Source organism: Myodes glareolus, chromosome 6 (assembly GCF_982192425.1).
Source record: "Myodes glareolus chromosome 6, mMyoGla1.1, whole genome shotgun sequence".
Taxonomy (NCBI): domain Eukaryota; kingdom Metazoa; phylum Chordata; class Mammalia; order Rodentia; family Cricetidae; genus Myodes; species Myodes glareolus.
The window spans coordinates 14520191-14537039 of record NC_142031.1 but is presented as its reverse complement, the minus strand read 5'-3'; the positions used below and the strand labels follow the sequence as shown (position 1 = coordinate 14537039).

At 53.6% G+C, this 16849-nt stretch overlaps 1 protein-coding gene across 1 annotated transcript in view; it reads right to left on the bottom strand.

Annotated features, from left to right (window-relative positions):
- Positions 1-16403, bottom strand: part of Igsf21 (immunoglobin superfamily member 21) — a 223448-nt gene extending 207045 nt beyond the window's left edge. Inside the window, exon 1 of the mRNA XM_085690366.2 lies at positions 15858-16403. Within this exon, the coding sequence (XP_085546492.1) occupies positions 15858-15930 (73 nt within the window). The 5' untranslated portion in view covers positions 15931-16403. The remainder of the gene's footprint in view (positions 1-15857) is intronic.
- Between the last annotated feature and the right edge of the window lie 446 nt (positions 16404-16849).

The following is a 16849-nucleotide window of genomic DNA, read 5'->3' as shown; positions in this document are numbered from 1 at the left end:
TAGATGAATTAAAAGATGGGTGGATGGGGTACGTAGATATGAGTGGATGAGAGAATGAGTAAGAGGTGGATGGATGGATGGATGGATGGATGGATGGATGGATGGATGCATGTATGCATGCATGCATATATGGGTGAATGCTTGGATGAATGTATGGTAAGATGGACAGATGGATACAATACACAAGTGGATAAATGGATCTACGGGCAGGCAGACGAATAGAGCACAGAAGCTAGGATTCTCCCATCCTTGCTTGCTTGACTGGATTTGAAGGTCTAATGAACCCAACCATACCTCTGGGTGTCTCTGGTGTGAAGGTCCTACGCTCCTGGTGAGCAGACACACACCAACTCCCCAAACTTTGCAGATTACTGAATCATTCCAGGGTGCATGCTAGGGTATAGAAGAGGGCCTGAAGATGAGTCATAAGGCATTATTGGGCTCCACAGTGTGGAGCATGTGAGCATGGCAGGTGACCCTCAAATATTGAATGAATGAATGAATGAAGTGATGACTCAGAGAAGACTCTTATCACATGAGAAGGACTCAGTGCAAAGGTTGTGGGTTTGAACAGAGGGTTTGGCATGTACAAAAATCAAAGTCCTAGGGCAGCTCAGTATGGAAAGGCAGACCTTTCTGTCTAGTTTTGTGTGTCCCTAGTGGCCCTCCTTGTATGCAACCCCTCCTCCGCTTCTTCCTCAACACGAAACAATGGGTTTCCTTGAAGTCATGCTCTCTGGGGTTCTAGGAGGAGGAAGAGTTGTCTGTAGAGCCTGTGTGCTGTCACCCATCACCACAGACCCTGCCTCCCTTGTCAACCACACACCTTCCCAACCCCACCCTACCTGTCTTCTCAGCTTCATATGACACACTAGATATAACCACACACCCTGCCTCGATGACTCGTTTCTGTGAAAAACAATGCTGATTAAGTAAAATCCTTTAAAGTTTAGAGACCTGGGTTTCATGCTTTCTACAGGAATCTGTTAGCCATGTCCTATAAAGAAGTAATAATCACGAGGCCAGAGACAACAGTGCACAGGGAACATCTCTCACTGATGGAGATGCACAGAAGGGCAGGCCCTGCGACCTTCCCAGAGGCCCAGCCATAAGATCCTGGAGCCCCAGCGCTCCACCAAGAGCTACATGAAGTCTGGATGGAAGGCTAGCAAAGATCAGGTTAAACCAAGTGAACAGAGAGACAAGCAGGCAGAAAACAGGACCACGCACTAGTCATGCTACCTTGAGAAAGTGACTTAACATCTCTGGGGCTGCAGTTTCTTTTGTAAAAATAAATGAAGATTCCATACTAGCAGGTGCCTGTTAGGAAGATGCTATGGGAGTGATTTCAACCAGCCGAGAACAGACACAGTGCTGGGCACACAGAGGATGCTCAGAGGACATTTGCTGTTGGTTCCACTTGCAGTGAACCTGGGCCTGGGCAGTCTCATCTTGGACTGTGAGTCCAGAACTATCCCCTGGTACACACGGGTGACAGAGTACTGGCAACCATTGGTCCCAGAGGACTATTCAGTGGGAAGATCCTCTCATGAGTCCCAGGATGGAGCTGCGGATGCAGCTGCATCTTAGTCCCCTGTCCCGCTGCTGTGATTAAAACACCCAGACAAAAGCAATTAAGAGGGAAAGATTTATTTGGTTTTACAGTTTAAGGACGCAGTCCATCATGATGGGGAAGTCATGGTGGCAAGGTGTGAGGCAACTGGTCACATGGCATCCACAGTCATGTGACCAAGCAGGGACATGATGAAGGCTGGTGCTCAATTCACTTTCTGCTTCTTGTTCTACCCAGGACCCCAGGTGTAAGTGTGTCTTCCCATCTTAATTACCTAATCAAGGCAGTCCCCTGCTGTTAGGCTGAAGGTTGACCTAGCCTAGATGACCCCTCACAGATGCCTGGGGACTGGTCTCCTAGGTGACTCCAGGTCCTGTCACATTGACACCAGGGACTTGCAGTTCACACCAGGGAAACCACCTCATAGCTGGTCTCGCTGACTGCCACTGACGCTGTCTGGGACCTGCGGTGTGTCACACCCCACCCCATTTCTCTCTCTGCCTCCCGGAACTCCAGGCGCCCCAGGCTCTGTGTAGACAAAGTTCTCCGTTTTTTGCAGCTCCTATGTTTTCCATGTAAACTTCTAAACAATCTTCAAGACCCGGTCATGTGTGGCCCTCTCTAGTTATCTTTGGCTTAGACGTAGATTAGTGATTCCCCAGCCTGTGTCCTCCGTGGACTTGGTGGCTCTCCCCATTTTAGACTTTCTAATAGTAATCATTGATTTGTGAGTCTGTGTCCACTTGAGGACAATGATCTTAATTAACTTTAGCCCCACCTGGAGGACAGGGTCCAACCCAGAGCTGATGCTTACAGACCGGACAGGTCTGCGCTCCAGGCATGCATGGCAATTGCAGGGTCCCTTGTATCTACTCTTGAGAAGGGTCCTACAGGGGGTGATGTTTCATCTCAGGACTGCGGTATCTTGAGCAAGTGGCTTAACCTCTCTGAGTCAGTTTTTCCTTCTGTAAAATGTGGGTCCCTGCAGCTGAGGGAAGCACCCGCTGGGTCTTTAGGAGCCCTCGTGGACACAAGTGGGCTAGTCTTCCACACACACTGCTGTGGAAGATTCCATCCTTCAGCACTTCAGGAGAGTGGATGAGAGGGTTAATGGAAGCGGGATGTCTCCCAGACATCAGCTCCTGAGGCTCAAGACCCCTAGACTGGGGAGACTTCCCACCAAACCAGTCCTTCTCGAGGTCCCTGCAGCCACCTTGAGGTCAATTAGGAGCTGTGTCTTGGAGAACGAGCCACACAAGTGTTTGACTATAAACCACTAGGCATTCAGTCAGTATCGTAAGTCATACACTACGCTCTGCGCAAGACAAATGGAACCATTTCAGCTTGACTTTCAGAGAGCCATCATGGGAACAGTAAGGGCAGGATGTCCAAGGACAAAGGTCACAGAAAGGGGACTTGGGTTGATAGCTCATCTGAGTGCAAGGAGGAGCGCACCCACCAGCACTCACTATTAGGCGAAATGGAATTCTTGGATGACCTAGCTCCCTGCCCTAGGAGCGTGGACAGAGACCAGACACAGAACACAGAGTGGTCCTTATTCAAACAATTTGAACAGTCTGGTACACAGAGAAAGTAATAAGTGTGGGACTATCACCTGCTCCCCAAAGTGGCGCCAGACGTCCTGAAGGCTCAGGACACAAAGCCAGCTGGGAGGGGTGGGAGGGGAGGGACGTGGCGCGGTGGGGGGGAGAAAAGGTCTGGATCAGAAGCAGAGCCAAGGGCAGGGCTAGCTGCATGGAAGGCCATAAGTCAGCTTGAGGCAGGGGAGTTCTGTCTTGCCCCCAGCACTTCAGAGATGGTGCCAGAGAAGAAATTGTTGCTGGCATTTGTCACAGCGAATTTTCGTCGAGCACCGTGTGCACCAGTCTCTCCTGAATTTCAACTGGCAAAATTAGTCGGCATCAAAGTCAATTTGAACCTTCAGGTAGATGGGGGAGGGGCCGGGGCCGGGGAAGTTGCCGGTCAGGAGGAAAGAGCTGGAGCAGGGAAGTGGGTGGGCTAGGGATGAGACTAGGGATGTTCTCAGACTTTGGGGCCAGCTTCTCCCTACTGTTAGCACTCTAAATAAAAACTTAAAGTAGAGGAAGACTACGCACCCCACCCCCATGAGGCTCACTCACAGGCATCCTCCCCTTACCTGCGTCTGTGAGGCAGAGTAGCCACTGGGGAGTACCTGCTTGGAGTAGTGAGGTTGGAGCCTGTTGGTGATGGATGTGGCTTGGGTGCCACACGGCAAGAGCCAGTGGGGATGTGAGGAAAGATGATCAGAATGGATCTAAGAAGAAAGGACATCTCCGTGGGAAACAGAGTGGAAAATAGACCGGGAATGACGAATCAGTGCACCCTGAGGTGAAGTCATCCATCAGAGAGACGGCCGGGGATTAGGGAGGCCCAGAGTTGGAAGAACACATAGCCGAGGCGGTCACAGCCCAGTGTGGAAGCTGGCACACCCCATGCACACTGACACACTGCGGTGAACTAGAGAAGCCAGGGGAAACCTGTCACGGGCCCTGTCACTGTGACACTGTGAGCGTATAGTTAGCTTACCAAGCTCTGCCTACATCTCCACCACCATCACACCAGGCTACCACAGAGCACATCCTCCCCTGACAAATGGGGAAACTGAGGCTTGACGGGAGTAGATGCTTCTCTCATGCTGGCAGTAAAGCCCACTCTGCTTTGGCTGTGTGCCAAGCGCCTCAGAGGCTGACCTAGGACTTCCAACTGTTGCTCAGTGGGCACCAACAGCGGACTTCTGGGCATTTTCCCCTCTTTAGGTCCCTGACAAGTCCCTTCTGCCCAGGCCACCATGCCCTCAGGCAGCTTCTATGCCTACTGCTTCCTGGTCTTCACAGTTCCCCAGGCTACTGGGGACCCAATCCCTGCACAAACAGCCCTAAGAGGGCCCCTCCCCTGGGTCCCCTATGTCACCTTGAGCACTCACAGATCCTGCAGGCGGTGCCCCTGAAGCCTCAGCCCATTCCTTGTCTATCGAAGGCTCCCGCCCCACCCAGTGGCTCACACTCACATTCCCCACCCCCTCCGCAGACCACCTGATCCGTGCCACCTGCTCTGAATTGCACTTAACATTTTTCTTTAACTCCCCTTGTTATTTACTTAGATAAAGCCACTTTAAAGAAAGAGAGAGCGAGAATTTAAATCATGGCCCCAAATGGCAAGCCAACACCAGTTGCTTTAAATAGACCAAGAAACCAATGACAAAGAGAGCCAGACTGGCACGTGAGGCATCTTGCTCCCTCTCGCTTATGGAAGGCTGACAGCCCCAGTGATGGAACTCTGCCTTCCACAGGGCCCTGTTATGTAGCCTAGGCTAGCCTGGTACCTGCTACGTAGCTCAGGCTAGCCTCCAGCTCATTATCTTTTAGTTCAACAGGGAGGCTAGCAGGTGGGGGCAGAGATTTCCAGATGGGTGGCATCCCCTGAGGACAGCTGGAAAAAGAAAAGATACAAGAGCACCCACCCACCCCCGCCCCACTTGTTGTGGCAACACCTTTCTCCATCTTAAAGGAATATGGCACAGACCAATCCGTCAGTGGGACCTGCTGAGGCAGAGACCATCAGCCACCAGCCCCCATGCCAAGCGGCTTGTGTGGTCACTGGATCTGAACCTTGTTGACTCAGTCTAAGGGACACTGAGAAACTTTGCTTAGTGTTTATCTTTGTATGTGGGTGTATGTGAGTTTGTATGTGTGTGCATATGTATGTTTGCATGATGCGCTTATGTGTGTGTATATTTGCATGTATGTATTCACGTGCATTGTGTGTGTATATGTGTATGTGTATTTATGTGTGTACAGGTGTACCCCCACCCCCACCCCATGTAGGTGTATGTGGAGGTGTGAGCTGATGCTGGACCTCAGCTGAAGAAATGTCTTTCTTCAGTTGCTTCTCGAGACGCAGGTCCTCACAGGTCCTGGTGGCCCTCCTTTGTCTAGACTGTCAGGTCATCCAGCTCCCAGGACCCACCTGTCTCCGTCCTTCCTCCCTCCAGCCCTGGGGTTATAGGTGTGCGCCATGCCTGGATTTTTCATGGGTTCTAGGGATCCCATGAAAGCACTCTACCCACCAAGCCATCTCCCTGGCCCCACAGCCTTGACAGTCAACGGCTGTGGCCCTAGACTCTAAGTCCTATGAAGGCCAGAATTAGTTCATTCGTCCTTCGGATTTCTAGAACCCAACATGGTGCCTGGTCCAGGAGCCATACAACCTTCACCTGCTGCACAAAAGGGCAGAGGAAGGGAGGATGGAAGGAGAAAGAGGGAGGACCAGGGAGGACCTAGCTGGCTCCTGAGCCAAGAAGCCACGCCCTGCAGCCCTGGCTATCCTGGAAGCCACTAACCCCACCCACTCAGACAGTACCAGCCTCAGGATCCTCCACACCTCCTTGCCTCTACCTTAGCCCACCTCAAGCTCCTCAGTCCGGCGGCAGGCCCCAGACCCCCACCCCCGGCCAGACACACCGCTTCCCCTCCCAGCAAGCAGCGGCCCACTTCTCGACAGCAGGAGAGAACAAAGAGGTCTTTGTGAAGTGGCCATCATGGTCGCCCCACAGTGCTTCTTCCGCCCCTGCGGAGACAGTAGGTGCCCCGTGACCATTAGCAGCTGTTCACCTGCTCCCTGGAGCCAGGCACCTGGCCTCTGGCTATCACATACCTTGAATTTCTGCTTGATGAAATACCAGCCAGGCTGTATCAGACAACGAACCATGAGTGCCAACTACAAACGGGGTTCCCAGTCCCCTGCCTACCCCCAGCCTGGCCTTTGTGCCCCCAGAGTCTCCGCACTGCCCATCCAACCCAGCAAAATGTCAGGGCAGTCCCAATGGACACCTTCCTTTCAGGTGGGGTGTGAGCAAGCCGGAAGGACAGCTCGGGGGCTGCTGAGATAATGGGAGAGCCCACAAGTAGTGACAAACAAGGCCATCAGGGGAGCCTCTGCAGTAACAGAAACAAAAAGGCAAAGGGGACTGCTTGGTAAAGGAACCCAGCGGCTCAGCTGCCCCACTCCCTGGCGGCTCCTGTGATTTATGAGGCTGGGGGCTGCCCCCAGCAGACTTGGACTGCTGCCAAGTCTCCACCAGGCACTAGAGGACCCCGGAAATCTTCTCACTTGTCAATTCAGGGATGGGAAGCTGGAACATGTCCCCTGCATTACTCCTGTGCTTAGGAGAGCGTCCTTCTCATCCCTTGCTTCTAAGCGTGTCTTAGTAACAGGGAGGACAAGCCAGGTCAGGCGCACAAGCCTGAGGTCTGGATTGTTGAGAGGCTGAGGCAGGAGGATTATGCAAGTTCAAAGCCAGCGTGGTCAATTTACCAAACCCCAGTATCAAAAATAAGAAGTGCTGGGTGGTGGTGGCACATGCCTTCAATCCCAGCATGTAGGAGGCAGAGGCAGGAGGATCTCTGTGAGTCTGAGTCCAGCCTGGTCTACCTAAAAAGTTTCAGGACAAACAGGGCTACATTGAGGGAGTCCATAAAAAAAAAAAAAAAGCTGTCTGTGGTGTGGCTCGGAAGGTCACTGTGCCTATCACACACAAGGCCCCGAGTGCTGACATAGGAAAATGATCAAACTACTGGAGGAAGAGGAGGAGATCGCTTCTCTCCCCTCCGACTCCAATACTCTGCTGTTCTAAGAGTTTGGAACTCTGGAGGTTCTTTGCAATGCCACCATGGTTCTGCACTGTGTCAACCTGGCTGGGCCCTGGACAGGGGTTCCACCACTTTCTGAGAGCCAGGAGTTGTAGATCGGATGCACAGTCACATCTCGTGTATCCGATCTACACCAGGCACCAAGACATCCTCGCCTCCCCTGGCAAGCCTGTCCCATCAGCCTTACACAACTTGTGCCTTTGGGGAAACCAAGACCAGGAGCAGTGACTGCGGCCTCGAGCTCATAAACGGGACACATGTTGGAGACAAAACATGACAGGTCAGATGCCTGCTGAAGGCTAGAAGTTTCTCCAAAGATAGCACCCTCTCCCATCAGTCTTGGCTGTGGCCTAGACTGTGCAGTCCTAGAAGGCCCAGTCAGGACCTTGGCAGCCATGGACAGTCCCCAAAAGGGCAGCGTATCTTCCTAAAGGCTACCTCAGCCCTGGCAGCCCCACAACCATTCATCACCCAGAGAAGTTCCAGAGAGCTCCCATTTACAGGGTCTAACTCACTTTGGCTCCCAGGCTCCAAGAGGAAACCAAATCCTGGGCCTGAGTAGCAGCAACCTCCCCCTGCTGCCCATCCACAGTCTGTCCAGTGCCAGTCTGGTCTCTGGCCACTCCTTTTGGCTCAGTGGTATAATTTTGTTCTTGGACCCCTTCTGCACTATCAGGGGTATCAAACCTCTTGACAGTGAAAGACAGTGTAATAAAACCACACATATACACACACACATATACACCCACACCCACACATGCACACACATACACACCCACCCACACATACGCACATACACACACATCCCCCCACATACACACACATGCACACACACGTACACACATTAACAATACACATACACACACATACATACATACACACATAAACAATACACATATACACACATACACACATGCACACATACACACACACATACACACACATAAACAATACACATATACACACATACACACATACACACATAAACAATACATATACACACATACATACATACACATACACACATAAACAATACACATACACATACACACACATACACACACATGCACACACATACACACACATGCACACACACATGCACACACATACACACATATGCACACACACACACACACACATGCACACACACACCTTAAGGCTTTGACTTAGCTCATGATGTTGTGTCATATTTGTAGCCATTCAAAGCTGTGTGACTGCGACTTTGGGACTCTGGACCAAGAAGTAAACAAAGGCTTACTGTGTCCCTGTCCACACAGCCTTCCTCGGCCAGCCCTCTCACCACCGGGCCCCATTTCTGCCGCCTGTTTAATGATTCACTCTCTCTGACAACTGTTTTTAAGCCGAGAGGTCCTGTGTAGATAGGTGTCCACACCCTGGGGATCTTTCATGAGGGTCACGTTAGGTCTGAGGTGGCCGTTATTAGTGGATGCAAAGTCAGCCTGCAGTGGTGACAAGCCAAGGATGGGTGAGCCCTCGTAGCCTGCCAGAAACTTCCAGACCACAACCCCAGGCCCCATTGCACCAGGAGTGTGTCATGGAAAATCTCCCTCCATCTTCCAGCCCTTGCTTTTTACTTATTTACATTTATTTATGTGAGACAGGGTCTCAGGTAGCCCTCACTGGCCTCAAACTACATAACTAAGAATGACCTTGAGCTCTTGATTCCCCCCACCCCTGTCTCTAGGATAAGGTTGCAGGCAGGTGTCACAATTCCTGGTGTGTGTCACCATTCCAGGGCCTTGTGCGTGGTAAGCCAGCGCTCTAACAATGGAGCCACGCCCCCAGTCTCCTGCTCTTGCCCCTTAAAAGACAAAACAGCTAAGACTGAGGTGGGCAGGGACAAGTCCAGGAACACTGTGCCAGGCAGTGGCCTTCTCTGACCCCAGTTCAAGTGAGGACTGTAACTCATGAGCACGGGGTACTGGGCCATAGGGATGAGAAGGAGGTAGACCCAGCAGGCCTAGGTGTCCTGCCCAATGTTTTCTAGCAGGTTCTTCTGGAGCCCTTGTGGTGGCACTGACCCTTTCAGGGATATCAAAATGCCCCCCCCCACAGTCAGTGGCAAATTAGTAACAGGAAACCCTCAGGGCTGAGGAGGGCCAGGCAGAGAGAGGCCTGGAAGAGCTGCCCCCCCTCACTGCAGGGTGGCCTTGGACCAGCCACAGGAGCTACCAAGTCTCATAGCCTAATCTGCAAAATGGAGATATTGTCTCACAAATAGGGGTTCCAGGAGGGTGTAACACAAACTGCGGGTACATCTGTCTGGTGTAGTCACTGTTCAACAAATGCTTTCCACCCCCTTTCTCCTTTCTTTTCATCTCCAACATCTGGCACCAGCCAAAGGCAGTGCCCTCCCCGCTCCTGGGGAGCACACTGGCTCCGCCCGCCATCTTCTACCATTGACTGGTCTGTCCAGACACCGGCCAGAGTGACCGTGTCCTGACGATGCACAAAGCTGGACAGGAGGCACATTCTCACACTTCCGCCAGTGGTGGACAGAGCAGCATCAGGAGACAAGCCAGGACCGGTGTCTGTCTGAGCGTCAGGCACTGGAAAACATCATTCATTCATCCAGCGACCACTCTGATGATCTGCCAGTCTTCTGCAAGAGAGACTTGTTCCAAGAGCAGAAGGCTTTCCCGGCCAGGCAGCTCTCTTATCTATCCAGACTAAATCTCACATGCTATAAACCTTGTCATGTGCTGTCTGTAGAAGCAGGAAACTGCCTACTGGCTCCTCTAAGCAGGGGCATATGAGTTGAAAGGTTAAAAGTGACTTATTGATCCAAATAGCCCAGTTCTGAGCATCACTATGTGTTAGGGGAAGTTGCAATAATGAGCAGAAACAAACAAGTCCCCCATCTCACTCAGCAGAGGTGACAATGTGGGTCTCAGATGGCACTCAGTAAGGCTCTGGCCTCCAGGGAAAGGCAGAACATAGAGATGGGACCAGCCACCTCTAGCCAGTGGACCACATGGTCTTCCCAGTGTTACTGAGAGCCATATATAGGATCCAGGGCTGTTCTTTTCAGGAAGTTGACACCACCTCTAGAGGGTTCCAGTTCCAGAGGGGGTGAGGAGGAGACTGGGGAGATTCCCACCCAACACCTCCCTCTTGAGCTGAATGTGCTAAGAACACAGGGGACCCACACACACACTGGAACCCTCAGGATCTCAAATGCCTCTGCACTGTAAGTGGCTCCATCTCAGCTCTCTTCCTGAGAGGGAGGCAAGCCTCACCAACACCAGGGTCTGGGAAATGACAGAGGGTAACTTCTGAGGGCTTCATTGGCAAGAGGAGCCATCTAAGCGGTTCTCTACCTTCTTCGTTTCACAGAGTGTTCTGGTTCTATCTGATGATCTTGTCTCGGGGAGGCCTGACCTGAGGGCCACACCTGCCTATAGCTGAGGCCAGTTCTTCCCCGAAGACACACGAGTGCCAGGGGGAGAAGCTCTGGCTGGAGTCATGCCACCAGGAGGGCTCCGCTCACTTAATGGCATGTAGTTTGTAAATGATTCTAAATTAAACCCAGAGCAGATCTGTGTGACTAGAAGGTGAGAGAGGCTGGCAGAGATGCCAACACAGATTCCTTCTCGGGCTAAGACCCTGGGCTGCACAGCGACTACCTCCAGTCCCTCACTTTGCGTCCAGGAGCTCCTTCTGAGGAGCCTTGACCAGCCATCAGGCCCCCCTCTTGCCTCTGATCCACTGGAAACATACAGCGGGACCTTGCCACCCTGTTTATACCTGAAACTTATTCTTAAGAATGGACATCTGCTAGGGGTGACACCATACTCTTCACTGCCTGTGGTTCAAATGGAATATCCGGCACCTTCAGCACAGACTCCAAGGGGCCACATCTGCCTTAAGGACAACAGTGCAGCGGTGTGGGGACTGCTTCAGACCTGGCAGAAACTCCAAATCTCCACTGATGAAAAGATTCTCAGCTTGTCTGTTGTTTTAAAGGGAGGGGTGAGTGGGGGGGAGGAGGTAAAGGAGCTGGGGAGGGAAGGAAAGAAGGGAAGAGAGAGGGTACAAAACAGGAGGAAAGGAGGGCAGGGGAGGGGAGCAAAGAGAGTGGGAAAGGAAAGGGAAGAATTTAGAAGGGAAGGGAGGGGGAAGAAGAGGGGAGGGAGGAAAAAGTACAGGAAGGAAGGGAGGGTAGGGAGGAAAGAAGGGTTGGGAAAGAAAAGAGAGAGGTTCATCTCTTCAGAAACATGCCCCCTCCATGCACACACACATTGGGATGAGGTCATGTTTGTTGGTCTCTTTGCAGGTATACCCTGTCCCCGGCAGATGCCCACTGATTTTCTTAATGATGACAGTGTCTACCAGTGACACGCCCTCTCCCATCTGTGCAGATGAATATACTGAATAGTTCTCTTTCACCTTGAGTTTGGTGAAGGGTGAAACATGCAGACAAACCTGAGTCCCAGGGAAGTAGGGAGCATCAATCTCCCGAGGTCAAAGAGCCCAGGCTGGGAAGCAGACAGCCCAGTGATGGCCCCTGCTCACCCCTTACTGACTGGGTGACCTTGGCAAAGTCACTTAACTCCCCTGAACCTAGGTTTCCTCCTCTGCAAAACTGGGACTAACTTTATGCCTCAGAGGGAGTATATGACTTAAAGGAAATGTGAAAGAAAAAGCACATGGCTGGAGCTCTCACAGTCCTTCCCTCCACTAAGCAAAGACTCCACCTCCCACGGAGATGTAAGCCTCATTATGGCGGCTGCTTCCCTGCTTGGTCAGGTCCACAGCACCATTCTGCACACAATATTCATGGGCTGAGTGTACAAATGAGTGTTTGTTGGGCTAGGGAGTATCAGAGGGACAGAAAGGAAAGACAGGCTGCTGGTCACCCAGATCAAGAACTCTTAGGATCCTTAGAACCAGTGAGCAGAACCACTGGCCTCCCATCTCCTCATGACTGACCTCTGCAGCTGAAGTCCTGGATGGCTACAAACCAGAACATTCCCCTAAACCCCATCACCTCCTTTCCTCTCTGCCAGACTTGCCAGAGTAGAGTGAGACACAAGTGTATGAGTGATCCATCTTCTGAAGAGTCAGGGGACCCAGGCAGAGAGGCATCCTTGAGAGTGTGGTCCCCCCCACCCCGACCACTTATCCCCCCACCCCACACGGCCTTGGCTGGCACACCCTGCCCACTGGAAATCTCTGCTGCCAGAGGGAACAGTGGAAAGAGAGTCTGGGGCAGGGCCAAGAGGGAACTGGAAGGAGCTAAGCTTCTGTCTGTGATTAATCTTGAAGAGTGGAATCTCAGTTTCCTAATCTGTAAAAATAGGTTTGTGAACCCATCTTGAGGCAGAAATGAGGACAGATCACTACAATGGAGGCTATTAAGTAGAAAAGTCAAAATCAAACTACCACTGGATTCCAGCTAGGATATCTGGACAGGAGTGGTCTTGGATTTTCAAAATGCATACATATACATACATACATGCATACATACATACACACACATACATACATACATACATACATACTGTGAACAAAGACAATTTCAGGTCTGGGCACTGGCCGAAACCAAACTAGGTCAGCATAAAAGCACAGCACCCTCCTTAAGGCACTGGGATTTGGGGGCTAGAGGTGAAAGTCACAAAGTTCATTGAGCTCAGAAGTCAAAGTTGTCCCGAGTCTGCCTGAAACCCCCATTGATAGTAATTCAGTAATTCGACCTCCCACGAAAATGTTCTTGAGTGTGGAAGGGGCGGGACCACGGTGACTGGATGGTGGATTTGGGTTCCATAGCCAGTCTGGGTCAGGCCCCCCCATTCAGTCCCCAGCAGTGGATAGAGACACGCAGAGGAGTGTAGTGTCCCCGCGCGGCAGGGGGTGAGATGGGGGGACAACAGAAAGAGGACTATGTGTTAAGTGTGTTAAGTCCGCATACCTGCTCACAGCACGGCAGCCCCTACAGTTATGAACATGGAGCCAGCCCTCAGACCACACCTGATGACACCCAGCTGCCCAACTTGTAGAGCCGCCCAACCCCCATGGACTCCAGCAGGCCAGGTGCCTGGACCCTCTTAGCTCTAATTAGGTCTGCCCAGTGCCCACTGCTTTCAGTGGAGAATGTTCCAGAGCTGAACCAGGCAAGCCCAGAGCCTCATTTCTCCCTCCACCTTCTCAGCCTGATGCACATTCTCTCTTTAATGTGCAGTTTCCTTTTGCCCAGTTCAGGCTACTTCAGGGAGTCCCTAGGTGATGTCGGAGCCCAGGGAAACAAGGCCTCCTTGGAAGGGCCTGATGCTGGAGGCCGGAGAGTATTGCGAAGGTACTTCTCCAACTCAGCCTTTTTGCTCTGCCACCACACTGGTCGTACCCGTCCCGCGATAATGACGGTCTTTGTCTTCCGGGAGGGCCAGCGTGTTTCTGGGTGTGCTGCCTGGAATCTACCCTCCCATCTCTTCCCAGGCATCCCCCTGGCAGGTGGCTCCGAAAAGCTACACCAGGTGCACCGATAGTGGGCATCGAGGCCGCCTGTAGGAAATGCGCCCTCCTCCGGCACAGCCCGCCGGTCACGCCTCGCGAGGACTCTCTTCGCGATCCCGCCTCCAATAATGGCCTAGCCTAGAAAGGGAAAGTGGATCTTTCCCGGAGGATCTCATGAGGAGGAGCTTCTGTCGCCCCGGGGTCCCTGCATTCAGCACAAAGTTTCGAATCCGAGAGATCTGGATTTGCAGAGCTGAGAAACGAAGTGTGCTCCCACCCGCGAGTTCCGGTTTCACGCGTTCACCCGAGTACTGGGAGTCAGCGCTCCCCGCAGCCGGTAGAGGCTAGCTAGCGAGCCGACCTGAGGCTCAAGTGCGCCCGGATAGCTCTCCGCAGCCAAGCCAGAGCCAGGGCTCGCAGCTCAGTCACCAGCTCACAGGGTGGGGTCCTGACGCAGTCGGGGATCCCCACCCGGTTCTTTCCATCCCCTTTCCTGCTTTTTTTCACTATGCGCATCCCAGGTTGAGGGAAAGGGGTGCTTCCCGTCAGGTCCCCAACCCCCAATCCCGCTCCCTCCAGCGTCCAGGTGAGGGCTCCAGTGCCTTTTTCCACAGAGTCCTTCACGCCTTCACGGTGGCGCTGGGACCCGGACCCTCCCACATACCCTCTTTCCTTCTAGAGGCATCCCAAAAGGGGGAGCCCTCACTCCCAAAGTTACAGCGGGATGTGACACGCTTCCGAAAATCTTTGCTGGTATTGAGGACAGGAGGTACAAAGTACCTTGGGGTCAAACCAGCCCCTCTCCCGTTGCCTATAGGACCACCTTCCAAGACTCAAATCCTCCCATCAATAGACTAAGACTCGCCAAAGAATGAGGGCGTTGAAGAGTGTAGGTTATTTCAGGGGCACGCCCCTCTCAGGACAATCTCAGAGCTCATATAGGTCCTTCCCAGTATGGGGGACAAGGGCCATGGCCTAAATGGGACAGAGGCCAAGGCTCGGCTGGAGACAATGATTTCTCTTCACATACTCTCTCCCCACCCACGGCGGGGAGCCCTACTCTGGTTGTGGCTTGACTTGGGGAAGGGAATCTGTCTCTTAGGCCCTTTGGAATCCCCACCCATGACTCTTGGTTGGCCCTGCCTCTGCTCTGCTGGACAGGCATCTGTCCCTGTTCCCTGCTGGAAAGGTCGTCAGGTTTGGCTTCCACATCGTTTAAGACCCACCAGAGGGCAGTGCTGGGCAGGATGCCCCTCCTCTCAGGCAACCCCAACCCGGGCACCCCAAAACTGCCCAGCACTGCTGGCTCTGGGCAACCCTTTGAGCTCAAGTTCCCTTCCATTTGGTTCAGCCCAGTCTAGGGCCAAGTCCATGCAGGACACACACACTGCTCGAGCCGAGCCGTTGGACCCCATCCAGCCCCAGATGTGGCCAGAGTTCTCTGCACAGCCGAAACCCCAAGCTCCCACACACAGCACCTGCTCCCAGACCACAAGCTTCTAGGACCTGAAGTCCTATACTTCCACGTGTAGGCAGGCACACGCCTGCCCCGCAAATCACAGAAATATAGTCACCAGCTTTTTACATAGCTCTCCAGGGGCCAGCGAGCACACCCGGGGTACACGTGAAATGCCACACCTCACAATCCTCCTCCTAACAGGCTCACACATGCGGCGACACTCACTCACATACTTCATACCCACACGCAGGAGTTCACACCCCCAAACACTCAGACTTTCTCTCTCACACCTCCACGTAACTGATTTAGACTCTCCGATACCCCTCACAAACACAGACCCACACACCATCACAAGGCACATCTAAATGTACTCCCGTGCCCTCTCCACACACGACTGATTCTCGGACACTCACATACAGACGCAACAAAGACACACACACACACACACACACACACACACACACACACACACCCTGACACAGACCCGCGAAGGCTTTCTCCGAAAGACCCATCTTCTCTTGTCAAGCTTCGCTGCACAAAAGCCCCTACTCCAGGACTGTGCCTGCTGCCCGAGACTCGCAGAGCCACCCGGGCCCGCGCCCTTCTCGGTCCCCGCGCGCGTCCCCTGGCCCCGGGATTCCGCGGGCGCCCGCACACTCACCGCGCGCCAGGTCCAGGATCGCGGCTAGCAGCAGGCAGGCAGCGACGCGGCGGAGGCTTGGAGCAGCTCGCATGGTGCCCAGGAGCTGGCAGAGCTGGCCGGGGCGGCGGTGGCGGCGATCGTGGTGGCGGCTGTGAGTCCCCTCGCCATGGGCTCAGACGCGCTTGTGACCCGGGCCGCCGGCCGTGGCGGTGACGAGCAGCGCGGGGCGCCACGGGGACGTTCCCATGCTACCACGGCCGGGCCGCCAGGCTGCCCGAGTCTGCTCTGGGCTGTATCGGGCTGCCCCGGGTTGTTAAGGGCTGCACCACCGGGTTGCTCTGGGCTGCACTAGGATGCTCCGACTGCACCAGATGCACTGACTGCACCGACTGCGCGGGGCTGCTCTGCGATGCACGGACTGCTCCGGGCTGCACCGGACCTAGCTGGGTCGTGCAGCTGCTCCCGGCTGGTCGGTTGCGCGCGGCGCCCAAGGCGGCAGTAGTCGGATCCGTGGCTGCAGCGGCGGAGTTTGGAGCCGAAGCTCTGCCGGCGCCGCTGCGCTGTGCCCCGCGCTCGCTCTTCTCGAGCCCCCTCCTCTCCCTCCTTCTCCGCCGCCCCGCCCCCAGCCCCCGCCCCCCGTGCCACTCTCGCCGCTGTATTCTACAGACTTTTCTTTAATCCGTTCTGGGCTGTTCGGCTCTCGTCCGCTAAGCCGATTTATTGCAAAGAGGAGAACTCGCCCCCTCCCCCTCGGCTCCTACCCTCTATACCCCCCCCATCACATTACAACTGCTTGCTTGTGAGCCGCATCCACCTATACACACACACACACACACACACACACACACACACACACCACGCTTTGCTCCACCCGAACCCGCCCCCCCACTACCATCTCCACCTGACGGTATCTCTAGACGTCCCCTTTCATGATCTAGATGGATGTAAGCACCCTCCCTCTAGGAGAGAGATGCTTTCCCCCCGAGACAGGAGGGAGCGGGGTCTGTAGG